Source organism: Lepidochelys kempii, chromosome 10 (genome assembly GCF_965140265.1).
Source record: "Lepidochelys kempii isolate rLepKem1 chromosome 10, rLepKem1.hap2, whole genome shotgun sequence".
In the NCBI taxonomy this organism is placed as follows: domain Eukaryota; kingdom Metazoa; phylum Chordata; order Testudines; family Cheloniidae; genus Lepidochelys; species Lepidochelys kempii.
In genome coordinates, this window is record NC_133265.1 from 20,484,750 (window position 1) to 20,506,985 (window position 22,236).

Sequence of the window (22,236 nt, forward strand, 5' to 3'; positions counted from 1 at the left end):
ACTGGAAAAATGACTGAATGTCTTATAATACAGAAGTATGCTTACTGAAAAATAACTGATCTATAAGTAGGAAAATAGAATTTTGCTTTAAGATTAGTGATTTCTGAAACTTCAATTAGAATATTCACGTTCGGAGTACATTTGTTCAATTCACTCATGACTTTTTTTAAGCAATGATTTTAAATCTTGGATTAAGATTTATGAAATCACAGTGGTTTTACAGTAGCTGTGAAATTTCTAACCAAATTTCAAATGGTATAGCCTTGTTTAGAGTCATTCACCATCATTAGATACAAGAACCAAGGAATTACAGAACTATATTTCAGCTAGTGTACCTGGGCATCAAATGTGCGTCCAGAATGACAAAGGTTATTAGGGTCACAGAGTATAAATCCCGGAAGGATCTCCTCCTCTTCAATTCCTTTCAGTCTAATCTTTAGGTTTTCACCTGGGGCTACAGAATCAGTTTCTACATCATCAGAAAGGATTCCAAGAACTTCCACGTTGTGCTTAAAGAAAGCAAGATTTGGGTTTTCTGATATATGAAATGTTTTACTTAACGCATGTCACAAAAAAAATATCACTAACACAAAAATGTATATTAGACCTATACAGTTCATCAGCTACATCTCTGCTTCTTCAGTTTAAATATGTTGCACTAGGTATATTATTATTAGGGCTGTCAATTAATCGCAGTTAACTCACACGATTAACTCTAAAAAATTAGATCATGATTAAAAAAATTAATCGCGATTAATCAGTTTTAATCGCACTGTTAAACAATAGAATACCAATTGAAATTTATTAGATGTTTGTGGATGTTTTTCTACATTTTCAAATATATTGATTTCAATTACAACACAAAATACAAGTGTACAGTACTCTATTTTGCTACAAATATTTGCACTATAAAAATAACAGTATTTTTCAATTCACCTCATACAAGTACTGTAGTGCAATCTCTATCATGAAAATGCAACTTACAAATGTAAATTATTTTTGTTACATTACTGCACTCAAAAAACAAAACAATGCAAAACTTCAGAGCCTACAAGTCCACTCAGTGCTATTTCTCATTCAGGCAATTGCTATAACAAACAAGTTAGTTGACATTTACGGGAAATAATGCTGCCAACTTCTTATTTACAACGTCACCAGAAAGCGAGAAGAGGCATTCGCCTGGCACTTTTGTAGCCAGCATTGCAAGGTATCTATGTGCCGGATATTCTAAACATTCATATGCCACTTCATGCTTCAAGCCACCATTCCAGAGGACATGCTTCCATGCTGATGATGCTCATTTAAAAAATAATACATTTGTGACTGAACTGGGAGAATTGTATGTCTCCGGCTCTATTTTACTCCCATTCTGCCATATATTTCATGTTATAGTAGTCTCTGACGATGACTCGGTACATGTTCATTTTAAGAACACTTTCGCTGTAGATTTGACAAAACATGAAGAAGGTACAATTTGAGATTTCTAACGATAGTTACAGCACTCGACCCAGGATTTAAGAATCTGAAGTGCCTTCCAAAATCTGATCGGGATGGGGTGTGCAGCATGCTTCCAGAAGTCTTAAAAGAGTAACACTCCAATGCAGAAACAATAGAACCCGAATAACCAAAAAAGAAAATCAACTTTCTGCTGGTGGCATTTGACTCAGATGATGAAAATGAATATGCATCAGTCTGCACTGCTTTGGATTGTTATCGAGCAGAATCTGTCATCAGCATGGGCGCATGTCCTCTGGAATGTTGGTTGAAGCACGAATGGACATATGAATCTTTAGTGCATCTGGCATTTAAATATCTCGTGACACAAGATACAACAGTGCCATACAAACCCTGTTCTCACTTTCAGGTGACATTGTGAACAAGAAGCAGGCAGCATTATCTCCTGCAAATATAAACAAACTTATTTGAGCGACTGGCTGAACAAGAAGTAGGACTGTGAGGACTTGTAGGCTCTAAAGTTTTAAAACAAATTTTATTTTTGAATGCAGTTATTTTTTTCTACATAATTTTACATTTTCAAATAGATTGCACCACAGTACTTGTAAGAGGTGAATTGAAAAATACTATTCCTTTTGGTTTTTTACAGTGCAAACATTCGTAATAAAATAAATATAAATGAGCACTGTATACTTCATATTCTGTTATAATTGAAATAAATATATTTGAAAATGTGGAAAATATCCAAAAATTGTTAAACAAGAATAGAATACCATTTATTTAAATATGTGATTAACCGTGTGCTTAAACATTAATTTTTTTAATTGCTTGACAGCCCTAATTATAAACTTCACAATTTTATGAAAAACTTGAGCACAGAAGGAAATTTCCTGGTATCACTCAGTTATTAAAATATAATCTAGCACTTTTTCTGTCCAAAATTCCAATTTATACAACATTGTGATACAGTGTATTTTAAATGTTAGTCTAGAGCAAGTTTCAAAAGGCTTCCATCATAGCAAAAGGCACATACATTTATGGAGAAGATCATACGCAAGAGATAAGTCTCATTCACTTTGGGGAGTGTATACTGTGGTGTTCTAAATATGTATTATATATCATATTAGAACCAGAACTAATCCAAGTGTCCACAACAGTCAAGTTTTAAATTTCTCGAGAGCTTTATATTCAAAAGATGAAAAGCTAGTATGTGCCAAGGTAACATTTTCTAAAACATTTTCAGCACTCTGATAAAATGAATCATACATCAGAATAAATGAGTGCAGTGAATTTGTTTGCAGATCGTAGAAGAAGATTCTGTAGAGCTTCCTAAGCAGATTAATATAAAATCAGGATGCAGGTTTATGAATACTCTCAATCAAAACATCATATAATCTAATTTATAGAAATCCCTTTATATCATAGCCTGTCCTTTGGTCTCATGCCTTCACTCACCAGTAAGGACCAGTGGGGAAGAATTAGATTAATTTGAAAAGGAGTAAGTGAAAAGAATAAAAGGATTCATCCTACCCTCCAAAGAGTAAAAGGTTTACCGCTGTTCACTTTTGTAAGGTATTAGCTCACTACTGCCATGAACAGAAGTGCACATCATCTGAAGTGTAAAAGGACTTATTGAAATATACAAATTTTATGTTTATGGTAACCTGCTAAAGGCATTTGCAACTTCTCAACCTCTCCCTACTAAATTCTCCTACAGAGTTACATGGGTGTCTATTATTAGTAGTTGTGTCAAACAGTTTTGTCATGAAAAGGAAATAGCTACTTAAAGTACCTTAAGCCAAAAGGTACAAGCTCATCTGAGAATTACATCTCAAATTAGTTATTTAAATTGTTGAGTCTTCTCCCTCCTTTCTCCTGGGGGAAAAATTGCTCAAGTTCCACAGAAGGCGTATTTTAAAACATTCTTTTCTAAACCACTTGCAAATAAGAAATGCCAGGTACAAGAGTCCAGAGAAGCACTCAATATTCACCAAAATAGGCAAATTAAGTTTTAACAAGAAAAATATTCTGTTACTAATGCATTTGACCCTTATGGAACTTCCCTACATGTTGATAAACTTGTCTTTTACTCAAATTTCAGGAGCAATTATTTTGTTCAGTGCTGTGATGATTCATTTCTTTAGTCACCTAGACCAGTAGAACAAATGCTGGTAATTTGAGCCCTAATATTGATCTAACTTGCTCTCCATGCCCTAAATTAAGGTGGACTGGACATCAAATAGAGTAGGGGTTACTATGCAAGATAACTTTTGGAGACAGTGTCTGAAAATTTCTTTTTATCTTGGAATCTTAATTCAAGTGTAGACAGACTGTCAAAAACAAATATGATGCAATCTTCACGACCTTTGGAATTAGATTACAGAATCTACTTTTAACCACACTATTCACCTAGATGGTAGCAACACAAAGCCAGCTCCTTTGTACTGTCAATTTTTAAATCTTTAATGCAAAAACATGCCCCATACTGTTAACTTGCAGCTGCTAATTTTCCAGAAGAGATGACATGGAAATCAGTCTAAGCATCAATGCATTTTGCATAAAGAAATTTCAGTTTCTAGTGTACAAGAGATTCATCTTATGTTCTGGCATGAATGCTGAGACACCCTTCATTTTCACTGACAGTCTGTTGGAACAGAAGTGGTAAAGGAATTCTCAAGCTAAGCCAATAAAAATAACAGTAGTTCTCTCAGAGCATATACCTCAGCTTATATCCTTAGAACATGTTTCATTCTCACTTGAAAATGGATACAGTGTGTGAGGAAGGCGGTGACTAACTCCCAGCAGAAAAAGGATTCAACTAGGCAAAGATACTTATTGCAAAACAAACTAAAGCTCGAATAAGCCAGGCTGATTTGATGACCCAAGAGTTACTGGAGCTTAGTGATGAAGTACAATTCTACTTCTGAATGCTTAGGAAATCAAAGATATACTCAACATCCAGAAAAAAAGTTAACTGCTAAACTCAGATATTAAGCATTGATGTTTCCCCCCATAAATTTTACAAGTTTCCACCAAACACTTGTCAGGGATGGTCTAGATAATACTTAGTCCTGCCAGGAGTGCAGGGGACTGGACTTGATGGCCTCTTGGGGTCCCTTCCAGTCCTATAATTTTAAAACATTGAATATTTTCAGAGGCAGTTATATAAAGCTGAATCCTGTTTGACACAGTGCCATATACGGAAGCGCTTAGTTCTGATCAAATTACTTACTGTAAACCAAGTTGATTATAGCCTTAGAAACTTCTTAAATACGGAAGGTGAAAACTTGCCATACCTTGTTTGGCATCATCACAAGTTGCTGTCCTTTGCAAATAGAGCCTGATTCCAGCTTTCCCAGGACCACAGTGCCCATATCCTTTGTAAAAAATAAACACAATTTAAAAGCTTATTTTTCTTAAAATACTGCTCTACTTTACTGTTTAATCATAAATGTAGTCAATGCAGATGTAGCCAGTGAAAACATTGCACTATTGCATCTAAGTTACTATTTTCCAATGAGAAAAGCATCTAAAGCATGAAAGGGTCAGCATTAGAACATATTTAAAAGCAAATGTCACCCTTTTCAGTCAATCCAGCAGATCAAAAGGTAAATGACACCAGGCCCACCACATTTAAAACAGAACTACAGGAATCCTTTAAAAATAAAGTCAGAGTGGACTACATGGGCCATCCATTTGAAGGTAACAACTAATTTCAAATCCTAGTTTCGTTTTGTACCTTATATTTATCCACAATTGGCAGCCTGATTGGTCCATCAACTGAACGGTTGAAGTTTGGCAAATTATCCAGATATGGAATAAATGGTAATCCACTAAAAGAGTAAAAATATTTATTTAAATAAACATTTCACTTTGGCTAAACTTTAAACTAACTGTATGGCTTATTCATTATAAGTCAAGTAAAGGATTTCAGCCAAACACAGCAGAGGGAAAGAACTTTAACCTCTAAACAATGAAATCCTTAACACCGCTAACTTGTGTATGTTAACATAGATCAACCGTGGTGATGCAAAGTGGTTATACTGCTTACATTCACACCATTTAATTTTAAAACCACATTACAAGCATTTTTTAGAACAGTTCATTAGTCCATTGAGACTCTTGCTAGATAGATATGCTAAATCTGTTCCAGGAGTGTGAACAAAATAGGCTAGTTTTCACAGTGGTTTTCATTAACATGGTTTAATTGCCTTGAGCCATATCAGCAAACATAGCATTAAATGACTATGAGCTGTGTCCACAATCTTATTAGGGGTCTACACAGACTATTCACATCGAACTGTTTTTCACCCTGGCCCCACACACCCAGTGTGAAATGACTGGAAAATTCAAGTGGCAGTACAGCACTTTCAAGATCTCACAAGGCAAGGAAAATACGCTGTTATGGTCTGTGGTAACCTTTAACTCAACATACAACAGAAATAGTGCTTTGGTAGCAAATTCTCTTCAACAGTGCCCAAATGCTTCTGCTTTACTTCTTGGTCATATTGTTTTCTATTTCCTTTGCAATGAGAGTCTTCCCTCACGTATACGTTAGTCAATCATATTGGTTCGGACTGCAAGTTACAAACCTATACTTCCACCTAGCTTTACTGTATTACTGCCTATTAATGAACTATTACTATTTCCCCAACATGTTAACACTAAGTTACTTACATATACCAAGGACAGAAATCAGATTGCTCTTTAAGGTTTGCTCCAGTCAGTCCCGAGCAGGGCATAAAATGAATATCTTTTTTGGGATTGAAGCCAACTTTCTTCAAAAATGGCACCAGCTTCTCTTTACATTCTTCATATCTATTAAAAATTGACATGCATCTCAATCATGTTGAATTAAGAAATTCCAGTAAAGTTCTATTTTTCTATTTGAAATCTAATATTACAATAAAAATTAAAAAGAAACCTTGCTGATTAGATCAATATTCTGGATTTGATCAAGTTTTCTGGAAGTGACTTGCCAATCAATTTGCCACATGCAGCTACTTTAGCAATGTGTGCTTACTGCCCCCACCCCCAACAAGCTGAGGGAATAAGAAAGAAAGTTTAATATAAATGTGCTGAATGCCCTCTTAGCTTAGTTCCTGGAGTTATTCAAATTATTGTTGAAGTAGATAAAAGTCTGGCAAACTGACTTAACTCTCTCTGTCGTATATAATTTTTTTTTTGGGGGGGGGGGGGCTCTCCAAGTTTCAAGGCATTTAAAGTTTTCGTAACTCTCAACTGATATTAGAGGCTTGTGGCTTTGTTAGACATACATGCACAACAAACAGTTAAAATACATAATTATCTACTTTGCCAGTGGATGCTCTGCAGATTATGCCTGTATTCTCAGGCCCACCATCCTTCCAGTCAAGTATCAAAGGAGGCTTTGGCAAAAAAACAGCCCTAGCTGGAAATTACTGTAGCTTATAGTTCAGCTATAGTTAATTACATGAAAATACTGAAAAAATAATTTTTACTTCATAGAAACACTCACCTTTCATTACTCCAGTTTACAGTTGGATCATCCATTTTATTAATAAGAACTATTAAATGTTTTACACCTGCTGTTTTTGCTAACATGGCATGTTCTCTTGTTTGTCCCCCTTTTTCAAATCCAGTTTCAAACTCTCCTTTTCTTGCAGAAATAACCTAAATTTTAAAAAAGTGTTAAATATTAAAAAAGAAACAACCCAACAACTTAAGAATTCAAATTATTCTCACTTATTCTGCAATTAAATCAAAAAGGACAATGCATGGTTTACAGCCTTACGTTCAATAAACCCTAAACACACAAACATATCAGTCTAACTCAAAACCATTTAACAGTACTGACATTAGAAGCTGAGTAACAGTGTACCTATCAGAACTAAATTACATACAAATATTACTAGATTGCTACATTAAGATTTGAAAATTTCAGAGACCACAACTGACCAGATATTTTTATATATGTAATTCTGATCTAGCTATTTGTAGCAATACCATTAAGTGTAGATGTCCAATTTGTTTTTCTTACCAAAACAGCCAGATCAGCTTGAGAAGCCCCGCCAATCATATTTGGAACAAAGCTCTTATGCCCTGGGGCATCTAGGATTGTGAAGTGTTTCTTCTCTGTTTCAAAATAGGCACGGCCCACTTCTACTGTTTTACCTTTGTCTCGTTCTTCTTGATTTGTGTCTAAGGCCCAAGACAGGTACCTGCAAAAATACATTATTCTAGTTCTGCATTAAAATTTACTACACTAATATTTCGGTTTTCTTTAAAACATTGTTTATGAAAAACAAACAAACAGTCTTTAACTGCCTCAACAACACTGACAACTTTTAGCATTTCTAAGATCGAGGCATATAGATGTAGCTTTTGCACAGACAGGACACCCTTGTAGTGCTAAATCATTACTACTACAACATATAGCATTAAACTAATTATACTTCTGTGATGGCTAAGAAGATACCTGTTATTCCAAATCCTTACTTTCATACCTTAATTCCCTGAAGTTATGTTTTGAGCACATACATACAATTCATGCTTCTCCTCAGCTTAGAGATAAATTGCTATCTGAAGGAACTCCAACAGATTAATGGTCAACTTTATAATGGAAAAAAGTTTCAATGCTTTCTTCCTTTTATGCACAGATAACAAAACTGGTTTTCACCTGGCACATACAATCCTTCCTAGAGAATGTATGCTTTGTTAAGTTTTAAAAAAAAAAGGTTAAGTTATGAAATAAATATGACCTTAAAAATGGCATCAAAAAATTACAGGAAGTTTGAGGTTTCTAGTGCCTAGGATTTCAATTTTTGCCCACTCAAGAGTACTCACTGCTCTTAGGCGCAATTTTGTACACTCTTTCATATACATGCTCTTCTAGGCATTCAAATGCGATTGCCAGTGCAGAGTCAAATAAATATACCTTTGCTTCAACTTTCTTTCATATTCACCACGCACTCCACTTCCAAGTCCCCAAAACTGTTGTCACAATATCAGAACAGATTTCACATGACTGGAAGTTCAGTTATTCTTCCCAATGCCTCAATTAATATCTTAATCCTTTAATGCCAACACCAGGTTGGTATACAATATTCCATGTGACAAACAAGGACAGAGTTAAAATTGGTATGACGACTGTAATTCTCTATTTTCTAACTTATGCATAAAAATCATCATAATTTCATATTTATTTATTTATTGGTAAATGGAAGAATGGAAGAGTGTGTTGACCCAAACTTGGTGATGCAATTATAAAGTCCTTGTTTCAACAGGGAATCTTATAGTTTCAAATAAATGTTTATTTGACAAAGGTAAATGAAGAAAACACTAATCCAATCCATTGTTCATGTTGTGTCAAAGATTTGAGCTGTAGAGACAGTTGTTTCTTCAATAATGTTTTAATAGTCCCTATTTACTACCTGTATTATAAGTGAGTAGAACCTTGTCCTGGATATAAGGCAGAGCTGATGCCCTCTAGGAAGAACAAAAACTATGACACACACACACACCCCCCCGCTAAAAAGACAGGTTTTGAGAGACCCAAACCTGAGATGATCTGTTCACCCCCAGTAATTGGTGTGCTACAGCATGTAGCAGGAATTGCTAGGATCTCCTACTATACCCCTTTCAATAAACAAAAGTTAAGTTATTTTCTTGACAGAAAGTAGAGATATTCTTTGCCATCTGAAAAGAACATTTCACGATCTCCCAAGGAGGCATACTACAGGAAGCCAGATCTTGCTTCTGAATCAGTTTTCTAGATCTCAAAGGTGAGCATGTAGACATGGATTCAAGCTTTTTTGGGGGAGGGAGTGAAGAAGGGATGGGGAAAAGACAGGTAATTATCTGTATTGTAGCGGTTTGAGATTTGTGTGCAGACATGTACTCTGCTCCAGCTTTAGTGTGCCAGGCATGAACAACCTGAGTAGAACACACATATCTGCACCCACATCTCGAAGAACAGCAGTTACAATACAAGTAAACTTTTTTCTTCAAGTGGTAGCAGATGTATATTCCACTCAGGTGACTCACAAGCAGTTTCAGTAGGCAGTGAACAATGACTGCAGAACTTCTGTCCCAAAGTTTGCATCTGACCTAGATGATGATGTGATAGCATAATGTTTGGTAAAAGTATGCATGGAAGACCATTTAGCATCCCTACAAATGTCCAATATTGAAGCATGACTGAGGAATGAGATCAATGTCACCTGGGCTCTCATCGAATGAGCCTGTAATGTCTGTGGGGTGTAGTCTGAGCTACTCCAAAAACCATGATCTGGAAATCTGCATTGAGATCGGCTGACTTTTCATCCAATCCGCATACGAGACAAAAAAAAATATTTGAGATGGTGAATTAAATGGTTTAGTGCTTTCCAGATGGATGTGTAGTGGTGCTTGGCATTCTAACATGTAGAGATACTACTCATCTACATTTGAGTGTGGCTTAGGAAAGTATATAGTCAAGTAAATAACCTGATTAAGGTGAAACTATGAAATCACCCTAGACAAAAGCTTTGGATGTGGTTTTAAGGATACAGTCTTTGAAAAACTGACTAAAAAGAGGTTTGTAATTTCCTGATTTCTTGCAGATGTTATAACCACAAGAGTGTCTCCCTTCTCCCAAAAGATAGCCTACAAGTAGGTTGTTATCAACTCGAATGGAGGAACCATGAGGGTGGCCAGCACAGCATTCGAGTCCCACAATAGGTTCATTTCCTTCATAGGAGGAAACAGGGAGACTATACCTTTCAGAAATCTCACTGCCATGGAGGAAGTGTAAAGGGTAATCCAAAATGTCCTGAACATGAGCCAACATGGGCTGAATTTCCTTAGATATCAACCAAACGGAAAAATGCATCCACTTAACAAAAGAAGTAGTTCTAATAGATGGTTTTTTACTATTAATTAGGATCCTCTGAATTGCTTCCGAGAATTACCTTTCTTTCTCCTCTCGCCATGTACCAGCCATGTTGTGAGGTGTAGATTACTCAGTCCCGAATGAACAACCTGGCCATGGTACTGAAGCAGGTCAGAAGGAGGGGAAGAGATTTGGGTGGTCGAACAGACAAATTGAGAAAGCACATTGTCTTGGCCAAGCCAGCACACTAAGTATCAATTGGTCCAACTTCAGTTTGAGGATAATCTGAAAGGGGTATGGAGAAAGGCATACATCAGGTGCACTCCCTAGTACAGATGGAAGGCATTGGTTAGAGATCTTGCACTAAGTCCCCTCAGGAACCAAACTGACGGCTCTTCTTGTTGTCCTTTGTTGCATCTAGTTGATGAATGGGATTCCCCATTCCTTGAAAATAGCCTCACCATGCTGCTTTTTAGAGATCACTCATGATTGTTGGAGAAAGTCCTGCTGAGATGGTCAGCCAACTGCTTTTGAGAGCCTAGTAAGTGTGCTACCGTGGGTATGTCGTCTTCCTTGATGCAGAAATGCCAAAAATTTATTGCTTCCTGACAAAGTTGGTTGGAGTAGGCACCTCTCTACTTGTTCACATAACACACTGCAGTGGTATTGTTGGTGAGTATGTGAACCACTGCTTCCCTCATCTGATCCTGAAAGGCAATGTAAATGACTTGAAACTCCACTACTTTGATATGACATGATGCTTCCTACCCTGACCACGAACTCTGAACCTTTAACATTCCTAGATGTGCGTCCACAATATGTGGGGGAGCATCAGTGACTACAGTTCTGGTTGGCAGAGGATGGGCAAAAGGAATAATACCCTGGTACACATTGTTCTATTTTTCCTACCACTGTAGTGTCCAGTATCTCTGGAGGCCCTCAGACAAGCCTGTCCTATGACTTGCAGCTCACCACAGACCTACTTCAACCAGGACTGAAGAGGATGAAGACAACTTCACGTGTTGAATCAAGTAAGTAACTTCAGGCATACACTGACCATGGTCAGATGAGATTGGAGACCAGACAACGAACTGAACTGTTTGCAAACACACATGTGGGAGAAAAGCCCTCAAATTCATCGTCTAGTAGGCCCCACAGAACTCGATTTCTGAGTTGGAGTCAAAGTCAACCCCAATCAATTGAAGAAGTCCAGTGTGAACGGAGGACTTGTTCCTCAGAAATGCCTTTCACTAGCCAATTGTCTAGGAACAGAAAGATATGAATTCCCCTCCTTCTCAGATAGGCTGCTGTTACCATTGTCATTCATTTGGTAAAGATGCACAAGGCTGACGATGGGCCAGAGGTGAGAACTGTGTACTGATAAAGTTGACTGGCAACAAGAAATCTCATAAATTGCCTGTGGCCTGGGAAAATTGCTAAATGGAAATAGCTGTCCTGAAGACTGAGAACAAACCCATCATTGTGATTCAATGGGGGGGGGAGTAGCCAGGATAAGCATGCAGAATCTCAAACTTGAATTGTTGAGATCGCAGAGACTAAGGATAGGTCTCACCCCTTCCTTGGACTTGGGGATCAGGAAATACCAAGAGTAGAATACTTTTTTCAGATGAAAAGAAGGAACACCTCCTCTATAACTTCCAGAGCACACAGTCTGGACCTGCTGAAGAAGCAGTTACACATGAGAGGGGTCCCTCAAAAGGAATGGGGAAAAGGCCTGATGTATAGTAAAGCTGAAGACATACCTCTCAATTTTCAAGCCTTTTAATGTGTGGCAAGTCACTGAAACATTTGACCACAGACAAAATCTGTGTTTCGCATTTCAGTCGCACATCATGCCATATTTTAAGTTTAAAACTTGTTTTTAAAATATGTTCCCTCACTTTATAACTCAAAGCATTTCTGAAACAGGATATGGATGAGGAAGAAGGTCTCTGCCCAGAATACTTAGGATTTTGTTGGAGGGGCCCTATGTGGTTTTATCATGGGATTCTAATGGAAAAGGTGGTCCCTGCATATGCTTACCTCAATACAATTAATTCATGCCACCTTCTATCTCTCTACCGTGTCCAAATACAATTAATTCAGGTCAAAAATCTACCTCTCTGCATTACTTCATAGCTGTTCCCTCTAATGAGGTCCACTTCTGCTGCACGCCTCTCCATCCCCTCCAAGAAGCAGGAGATGCTTCTGAGAGGGTACACAGCCACCCAGGAATTGTTGGTGGAGGAAGGAGGCAGCACGGTGGCTCTTCACAGCCTGGGAGGCTAACAGTTCAGGGCCCTATTTCATTCACTCACCCCATTAGGCGAAGAGTTTTGTGATCCAGCCTGCTCCCTCCCTCCAGAGCTTTCCTCCCTCTGACTCCTCTTTCATACAGTATTTATAGGGGAAGGGCAGAAATATGCAAGAAGATCCCTTGCTGTCTGAGGATGGTTTCCTTCTTCCATCACCCCTACCAGTCAGCTGCTATTGTGCAGCACCACAAATTAAGGCAATATTCTGTACGATATGGAAGCAAAATCTGCTCCAGCATGGAATGCACTGCATAATGTAGCACACATCAAATCCTTGGCTGGAAAAATTCTGGAAAAAACAAAAGGAACCAAATACTACAAGGAAAACTTCAAAACAGTCTCCTCTCAGGAGCTAAAAAAGGATGCCATGTTATAGTCTTAGGTAAGATTCATACCAGGTTTCTCTGTTTTTCTCTTTAGCTTCTCTTTCATATTTCTCAAGTGTTCTTTTGTCAACCATTCCTGTTAAGTACCTAGGGCGTGAGGAAGGGAAAAAAAAGAAAAGAAAAAAAGACATTTTACATTAAGTACATGGCAACTAAATTTCTATTCAAATGGAGTATATCAGCAGTTCTCAAAGTGTGGCTCGGGACCCCAAAATGGGTCACGACCCCCTTTTAATGGGGTCACCAGGGCTGGCGTTAGACTTGCTAGGACCCAGGTCCGAAGCCAAAGCCTGAGCTCCACTGCCTGGAGATGAAGCTGCAGCCTGAGGGCTTCAGGCCTGGGTGGTGGGGCACAGGTTACAGGCCCCCCTGCCTCGGGTGGCGGGGCTCGAGCAGGCTCAAGCTTTGGTCCCCCCGCTCCTGGCGTCATGTAGTAATTTTTGTTGTCAGAAGGAGGTCGTGGTGCAATGAAGTTTGAGAACCCCTGCAGTATATGATCTGATTACTCTGTAGATCTGAGGTATGGTCTGAAAATGGTAAGAATGGAATTTCTGCTCTCAGAAGAGCAACTCCATAATTCAAAAAGTAAGGCATGACTATCTGTTAAGAAAGTAAAGGGCAAACAAGGCATAAGCCTACCTACTATATGAGCTCCACAGTTTAAAAGGTAAACAAATGACATTCTTAAAATAAAAAAAATAGAAGGCTGTATATTACATTTTAAAATGCTTCAATTTAATAAATTTTAAAAGGGTAAAAAATCTAATATATTCGTTTCACAGACATGACCACCCAAGGAGTGGTCTTCATTTAGAATGTCTTTTAATCAAGCAAGTACTATTTTTCAGGACTGTTTTAAAACAAGTGTTTAAAGGAAAATATACACATACACAGAGACATCCATAGTTAGAATAGAACAGTTACAGAAGATTGGATTAGTCAAAACTTCCAATTTATTTGTTAAATCTTAAAACAAATAAATGTTAGAGACAATAAAACCACGTACAAGAGAGAGAAAATATAAAAGGAGAAAAGGAGAAGAGGTATCAGCAACTAAAAGCATTATATTCTAAACCAAACCAGATCATAAGTAACTGAGTCACTGCCCATAGAACTTACAAAATGGTAATCGAAATCAGAAACCTTGGCATATAAGTTTACATAAAAGAAAAATGCTAACAGTTAGGTGAAGGCTAAAGATCAATACCTTTGACCAGTGCCTTCTTAAATTGGCAAGGAAAGGAAAATTGCATTTTTCCATAGATCTTGCATATTAAAAGCCTAGAGATCTATATTAGACACTCTTTGTATAATACTAACATATCAGTTATGTTGCTTTTCCTTAAAGCTTCAGTCCGATCTTTTAATGGGAAGAATGGGTCTGTTTAGTTTAGAAAGGAAACTAGTAAGTGGGGAAATTATAGCAGCATTCAGAATAATTAATGGCTGAGAGAAGGTAGAGACCCTATTTACTTTTTCTCATAATAAAAAAGGGATATGCAACAAAATTTAAAAAGGCATACTTTTTAAAAAAAACTACAGAACTTATGGAACTAATTGACACAAAGTATAAACACAGAACTTTTAAAAATTAACACCTAAGTGGATAATGAGTGCTTCCAGTGACAGATTAAAATATACTCTTGTGGTTTAAGAGTGTGACATCGTGCGGCATAGTAAAAGCCAACTTCTAAAAGGCTGGCCTTATGAAAACACTTCTCCTATGGGAAAGTTATTCCAGATTTGTTCAGTACTTGTTTAATTTATATAAAGAAAACTGACAATTTATAATCTGGAATTATTTAAAATCAATACCTGGATTTCAATATATGAATAATGATAATATCAGATGCTGAACATATTCAAATCAAAGACAATGACTTACTAAATTAATAGACCTGGAGTGGTATTTCATTAAACAAAAAACAGATAAAAAAAAAGAAACAGTCTATGCTCACTAAAACCAATCATACTATTTATTTCCCATGTGTTATAATTCACAATATTAAAGACTAACAGTTTAAAGAAATCTTATTTTTAAAAATTACGTACATTATTTGTCCTCCAATGGTTGATTTACCAGCATCTAACAAACATACAAAACAAAGATACTTTAAAGTCATTCCGTCTTAAGTATTAAAAAAAATAAAACATAAAAAAGAGAAAGTTAGGTCCATCAAACCCATTTCATGACAATATAGCATTGTTTTGTAGGACACGTTTTCTAGTAATTTGTCCTGTTTAGTTTGAAAATGTCTCAATGGAGTATCTACAACTTCTCTTGAAAGATTATTCCCCAATTTAAGATTTCATTGTCAGTACAATATATTCAGTCTGTATTTTTCCCATCACCCGTAATAATTATTTTCCATCTTTCATACTTTCATCTTTCACTTTTTTTGATTGTCTAAAAACACTTAGAGTGGGACAGTGGCATATAAGTGTTTCTCTCAATTTCTGGTCAACTCCTCCATTTCTGTTGCTTCTCTCTGAATTCTCCAATTTGTTAATAGCATTTTGGTTGTGTAGCACCAGTATTTCAGGTATGGTTTTACCAGAAATGGATTAAAAGAAAACATTTTCCTGCAAAGGATTTTTTTGTTTTTTTGCAGGAGAGGTTTTTGGGTAGTCTTCACCTAACCTACCAAGCCAAGAAAAATGCCAAGCAGATCGTCATCTGAGGCCATAAGTATGGATATTATTTTGACCAAGAGAACACAGGTTTTCTATACCCTTTTCTTAGATGTTACTTCACTATTTTAAAAAAAGCAGCATTATTAGAACAAGATGGTAGCATCATCTCAAAGCAGGATGCACACTTTCATTTCCCTAGAAGGGAGCAAGATTAATTTCTGGCAAGGAACAAGAGCCCAGAAATTGCTCTACATATACAGCACCTGCTATTCAGTGGGCGAGAGAGAGGCCATCCATGATCATTCTAAAGAATGTCATAAAATTGAACAGCAGCAGCATTTTTGTAAAAGAAAGAAAACGGTATTTCAGATATCAACTTTTATATTAAGTAGCATCAGAATATGATACTGAAAAAGCTATCAATGATCATTCATCTATGATGGGGTTATTCATGCAACTTAATTATTCTAGGCAAGTAAAGCCTCTGCCCCAAGGATTCAAATCTTCAGCCAAAATTGTACATAATAGCCTAGTTTATTAGATTCCAAAGAAATATTACTAATATTTGTCGTTAACCTTATTTAAAAATTATTCTGCCAATTCTAGTAACCTGTTAACCTAGAAAGGGAGAGCGAAAGTCACAAATTTCGATTCATTAAAGGACAGAGTTATACAATAACTCATTGTGTTATCAGAAATCTCTCTTGTCCTGCAGTTGTTTATCTGTAACTTACCTACATGCCCAATGAATACTACATTTACATGTTCTTTTTTAGGAGCACCTGGTGGTGCTACTACAGATTTAGGTTTTGGTATTTCCTCCTCTTCCTCCATCATTTCCTGGGCACTCTCCTCAGTATGCCCTGCATCTCCTGACGCGCCACCTCCCAGCTCTGCTTCACATGTTTCTTCTTTGTGATCCCATGATTCTTCAGGGGACATTTCTGTCTCTCCATTTTCTACTAGAATGAAATGAAGTACATCCAAATAAATTATGAATGTAACTCAGAAAAGCTAGTCAATATTTACACTCCAGCAATAACTAATTAATTTTTTTTTTAAAGTCAAGATGCAACTTTTCTGCTCCTCAGATATTCAGTTTATGGATGTCCTACTATGCAAAGCAGGTACTCTCTGCTTCGTTTGAAATGGATATTACCACTAGCATTCAAGCAAGCTTGTCTGCTGACATCAGAAAATTATGACCCTCAGGGATTGAAGAGGCTTCTATTTTAACAAAGCAGCATTTTTATGGGGAAAAAGAAAACCCAAAACAGACTTATAATAGCATAATGGTCAAGTACAGACTAATATTTGTACTGAAAATTGCACTGAAGACTACCACAATTTTAGCAGGAAAAGGGAACGCTGCATACAAATTCAGGAAAAATATGCCATCTTTACACTCAACACGTTATGACTTGTTTCGCTTACTCAAAAGGGAGCATGCCATGGCATGAAATATTGAGACTATTTTATAATTTGAAGTAGTGACTGTATTGAAGAAGGGAAGTGGAGAAAATGCAGCATATTCTTATTCGGTGTTCAAATAATCCCACTACACCTGCCACCACAAAATTTACTGCAGTGGCATTTTAGTGTCCCATTAAGTCTCTTTTCTGATTCAGGCACACAGCAGTGATACTGAGAGTTTTGTACCAACCAAACTGCGAAGGCCCAATTAAGGCAGCCTTCAATTTAGCTAACAATAAATCAACCCAAGTGATATTAGAAACTGTTAATGGCCATGTCTTACCAACAGGTTCTGAGACTTCCATACTAACAGCAACATTTGAACCTAAACAAAAAATTGAGGCATTATGTACATTTGCTTAATGTGAAGCCAGCAATATCAAACAAACAACTTTGGAATACCACCATGAACACTTTAATACTGCAATTACTAAAAATAGCTATTTTTCTTAATTACATTTATTGGTGCTACAATAGATTTTCAAACATGAAAACCCAGTACCTTCACAAGATGTTGTTTGCTCCTCTTGAGAAGACTCTGCAGGTGCTCCTGAAACAAAAAAAATGTTTTAAAACAAGAATCAGATGTTACTAATTTCAAGATTATCCCATAAAGACCAGAGTGCTATCAAATTTATCACAACAACAAATAAAGCCATATCTAATAAAAATACTCCCTCCTCCCTGCAAGAGGACACTAAATACAGCCTTCTAGTATGAAAGAATTCTACTAAAGCTAGTATATTGTATTTTAAGAACTATGTCACATATGACAGTTTCAGGGCGAAGTCCCTTTATGCCCCCTGCATCTAAGATAGTGCTTCTCAAACTATTGTACTGGTGACCCCTTTCACATAGCAAGCCTCTGAGTGTGACCCCCTTATAAATTAAAAATGCTTGTTTATATATTTAACACCATTATAAATGCTGGAGGCAAAGTGGGGTTTGGGGTGGAGGCTGACAGCTTGCAACCCCCATGTAATAACCTCACGACCCCCTGAGGGGTCCCGACCCCCAGTTTGAGAACCCCTGATCGGAGAGGCTCCAAAGCAAACGTAGGGGAAGCAATTGCTGTACATGCACATTTTACTTCACCATTCTTTTTGTGTATTCTAGCTATTTTAGATATTTGGGTGTTTAATACATTGAAATGTAACTTCACTATCTGCAATGAAGTAATCTTTGTTTGTGAGGTCTTTCTATTGTATAGAAAAGTTATTCATCTTGTAGAATTTCTACAGTGCCCATCACCACAGTATCTGGATGTTTAATAGCTTCACTGCAAGATCAAATAGGAAACTGAAATGAGGTAGGGAACAAGTGAGCCCTTGTTTAAGCAAAGATCTGCCATAAATTACCAAACATGGTAAGAAATAAAAACAAGTGACTGGTAAATTTTTAAGCCTAATAAATTATAAGATCCTCCCTAATATCAAAGCTTCTCTCTAATGTTTTTTACATATTGAAGAGTTGAACCATTTGTAATTGGACCAGATTAAGCATAATGATTTATTGCATCCACACATGTTGAACTGGTTTAAGATATTTTCCTTAATATTCACTTTGGCATCTTAAACCATTTTAGTTACAATACCCTCTATCCTATAAACCTCAGTACAGTTCCAAGAAGAAATATGTTCTGGAAGATTTCACAGGGCCATCAGTGACCTGGAGTCAAGTTCAACCAAACATTTCTTGTATTGTTCCAACTGCTCTGCAGTAATGCAGTATATTGGGTCACGTTGAGTTGTAACTAATTACACCTACTCAAATAGCTCATTCCAACCAGTTACTAGACCATTTGACTCTTTGGAACATTTTTATATGTGAGTACAAAGTGTTCTATAAGTGTTCTGGGGGATTTAATAAGTTTAATTTTTGGGTAAACCAGACTTCAATGGCCTCTGTGAAACGACATGAGCAACAGCATCTCCATCCACATTGTTCGTTTATGTTTGGCTAGTCCCTTACCAATCCCATATCCTTTACTTGGCTATGTTGTCACCTCCCCTCCCTCCATACTTAGCATACAGCCCAGTCTCCTGTACTATTTTAGTTATCTGAGCTATATTCACAAAAGACCTGAAAATTGAAAATTTTTCTCAAAGCATCACAGAGAGCAATGAAGAGAAACTGGACCCTCAGCCATGTGTTCATTGCAGGCCGTCATAGACTGGAGCAGTGCAGGAGAATCTGGCAGAATACTAGGACTACAAGACTTGCAGGAAGGGTAGGGACATGGGTCATGCTGGTGCTGGGAGGGCCTAACAGGGCTGGTAGGCTCCCTAATTGGCTCTGTGTGGCTCCCAGAAGCGGCCGGCATGTCCGTGCAGCCCCTAAGTGGAGGCGTGATCGGGTGGCTCTGTGCACTGCCCCCGCCCTGAGCACCTGCTCCACAGCTCCCATTGGCCAGGAACCACAGCCACTGGGAGCTGTGGGGGCGGTGCCTGTAGGTGGCTGCAGTGCGCAGAGGCGCCTGGCTGCACCTCCGCCTAGGAACATGTTGCTGCTTCCAGGGAACCCCCTAACCCCTCCCCCCCCGAGGTAAGCACCAACCAGAGCTCTCACCCCCTCCTGCACCCCAACTCCCTGTCTTAGCCCTGAGCCCCTCCCACACCTAAACTCCTGCTGCTGGGGTGGGAGAGGTTCAATGGCCCAAGATTGTCCCAACAGCGGTCAGTGCGGCTGGCCCAGGGGCTGCCCAAGAGGCCCCCAGGCCAGTCACACTGGCCACTGCAGAAGTCCCAGAAGTCCTGGAAAGTCACGGAATCCGTGACTTCCATGACAGACTCACAGCCTTACTTATAGTACAATTCATCTGAATTGAGAATCAGAGTATTTTTTATAAAAGCGGTTAAGACTCCCATTTTACAGATGGGAATCCAAGAAACAAAAATTGCCTTATTCACCCAACACTGAACAGTAAGTGGCATAGCTGGAACTAGACTCTAAGTCCAACTCCAAACCCCTTTTTCTAGATTACATCACTTCCCAAATTTCAGCTGGCAACTTAATAATGCATTCTCTGTAGTCAAGGCTGAAAAATCATTTCCATTACAATTTCATTTGCACAGGCTTGTGATTTTTCAAGACATTCACCTTTAGGACTGAAGTTTTCCACATGGTCTCTTGCCTGCAAATGAAAAATCTATCCAATGTTTATTGTACTTTCACTTGCCTTGAAATAGAAACAGTATGATAAGTAGATCAAAGAGGTTTGTTTGTTTTTCCTCTCTTATTAACCACATGCACAGCAGCACAAACCATTTGAGCAAGTTGGTAATCGGACAGAACATTTTTCATAGAAAAAACACCAATTCATCTAAACCAAAATTGTTAGAGTGATACCCCAGAATAGCCAATATCCCAATGGTTAGGGCACTAACTTGGGATGTGGAAGACCCAGATTTAAAGTCCCTTCTCTGTCACATCAAAGATGAGCACCCTATTGGTTATTCTGATGACCTATTACCATGAGGCTATTGGTTATTCTGGGGTGGGTGTCTAATTTTTTCCTGCAACAAATTCAGAAGGTCTCTCCTTTCATCAGTATGCAGAACAGGAACATGTTTGAAATCTCAAAGTTTTGCAGGATAGGAAAAGCCATTTTCTGTTCAGTTTCTCCCATCCTAGCACTGGATCAAAAGCAAGCTTGCTGAAGCTCTGCACTACGGTTTCTAAACCCATAAGCACAATGGATTTGAGGAGAACAAGAAGAAAGCAACTCTTCCACAGAGAATTGAGATATTGGAAATAGGAAGCAGCACACAAAGAAGTATGGAATGTGGGTTGACCTAGTAGGAGCAGCACGGCTGCTATTATGAACTTCTATTAAGGTAATGTGACAAAGTCAGATCTGACAGCTATAAGAGAGTGGTAGAAGGCCTTAAAATGATGAAGGCCCTTTCCTCTCAGAGACACCTGAGTCAATTAAAGGCTAACAGTGACCTTTAAACACCCCTCTTCTGTTGAGATACAGGGATGAGGGATGAGAAACAAACTACAACAGGGTTAGTGGCAGAATGGAGAAAAGGCTTCTCTTGCGAGGAAGGCTGCTATCCTCCCTGTAGGGGAAATAACCGGCAACCAGAAACCAGCATAAGGCAAAACCCCGGAGAGTGGGCAGGGTATCTCCTTTTGTGTGTTGAGAGTTTTTGTTTTGCTTAAGAGAGCTACTTGTGTCTACCCTGAGGCTCACCTTGTAAATATTGAAAAAATAAATCAGAGAGAAGAATTAAAAACTTCTCGAGTAAGACTGAATCACTCCGGGCCCCCACTGTCTGAGGGAGAAACGCTGAGGTGGCAAAGGACATACCTTGCCACAGTTGTATCAGTCAAATTAGATATGAAAGTACCATATAATATGGCAACAGGAAAAGAGCTAGTGCTACTCTGAGCTGCATCCACAGAAGTATTTCACAGAGCTAGGTGGTGGATATATACATTCTAGCATGACTGCAGCTAGAAAATCAGTTCTGGGCACCTCAGTACTAAGGAGAAGATGACAAACTGGAGGAACTATCTTGCAGTAAAAAACTGAAATATTTTAATATGTATAGCTCCACTAGAGCAGGAAAGGGATAACACAAACATCTGCAAATACATAAAAAAAAATGTGAACACCAGAAAAATTTAATATGGTAGAAGATATAATGAGGAATAAAGGAAGCTAAAAATGACCTATCCTACAAAGAAAAAACAATTGGGTTTGTGCATATTGACTTTGCGATGTAAACACCTTTCAGAAAACAGCTCCTCATTTTTTAGAAATGAACATTCTACCTACCCTGGAACATTATGGTACTAGGAGGTTGGTGCCAAACATATAGGAAAGCAATATCTGATTGAGGAGAAGAGTTTGACAGACTTTCACTCACTTTCATGTGCTCTGTGTAAAAATGAAGAGGTCTACTGAAGAAAAAAAATTCTTTAAGACAGACACCTAAAAAGGTAACAGGGTAACTCAAGGAATTCATAATGGTCAATGTTACACTTTACAAAAAGACCCTGGAAAATGGCGTCTCCTCTGATGAGCTCCAAACAATTCCTAGGCCTAGCTAAGGCAGACTGTCTGAATGACTCAATGTGGGGTTAGGGTATGAAAAAAAGTTGAAAGCCTATA

At 37.9% G+C, this 22,236-nt stretch overlaps 1 protein-coding gene across 7 annotated transcripts in view; it reads right to left on the minus strand.

Moving 5' to 3' along the window:
* Nucleotides 1-22,236, minus strand: part of GSPT1 (G1 to S phase transition 1) — a 40,176-nt gene that overhangs the window by 5,770 nt on the left and 12,170 nt on the right. For 3 of the 7 annotated variants that reach the window (XM_073362367.1, XM_073362373.1, XM_073362372.1), the window contains exons 2-12: nt 17,617-17,664; nt 17,398-17,439; nt 16,376-16,603; nt 15,060-15,093; nt 13,017-13,094; nt 7,475-7,655; nt 6,953-7,107; nt 6,133-6,273; nt 5,195-5,288; nt 4,752-4,832; nt 336-509 (exon numbers count right to left, since the gene is read on the minus strand). In XM_073362367.1, the coding sequence (XP_073218468.1) occupies nt 336-509; nt 4,752-4,832; nt 5,195-5,288; nt 6,133-6,273; nt 6,953-7,107; nt 7,475-7,655; nt 13,017-13,094; nt 15,060-15,093; nt 16,376-16,603; nt 17,398-17,439; nt 17,617-17,664 (1,256 nt within the window). The remainder of the gene's footprint in view (nt 1-335; nt 510-4,751; nt 4,833-5,194; nt 5,289-6,132; nt 6,274-6,952; nt 7,108-7,474; nt 7,656-13,016; nt 13,095-15,059; nt 15,094-16,375; nt 16,604-17,397; nt 17,440-17,616; nt 17,665-22,236) is intronic. The other 4 variants (XM_073362368.1, XM_073362370.1, XM_073362369.1 and 1 more) reach the window with 4 other exon arrangements.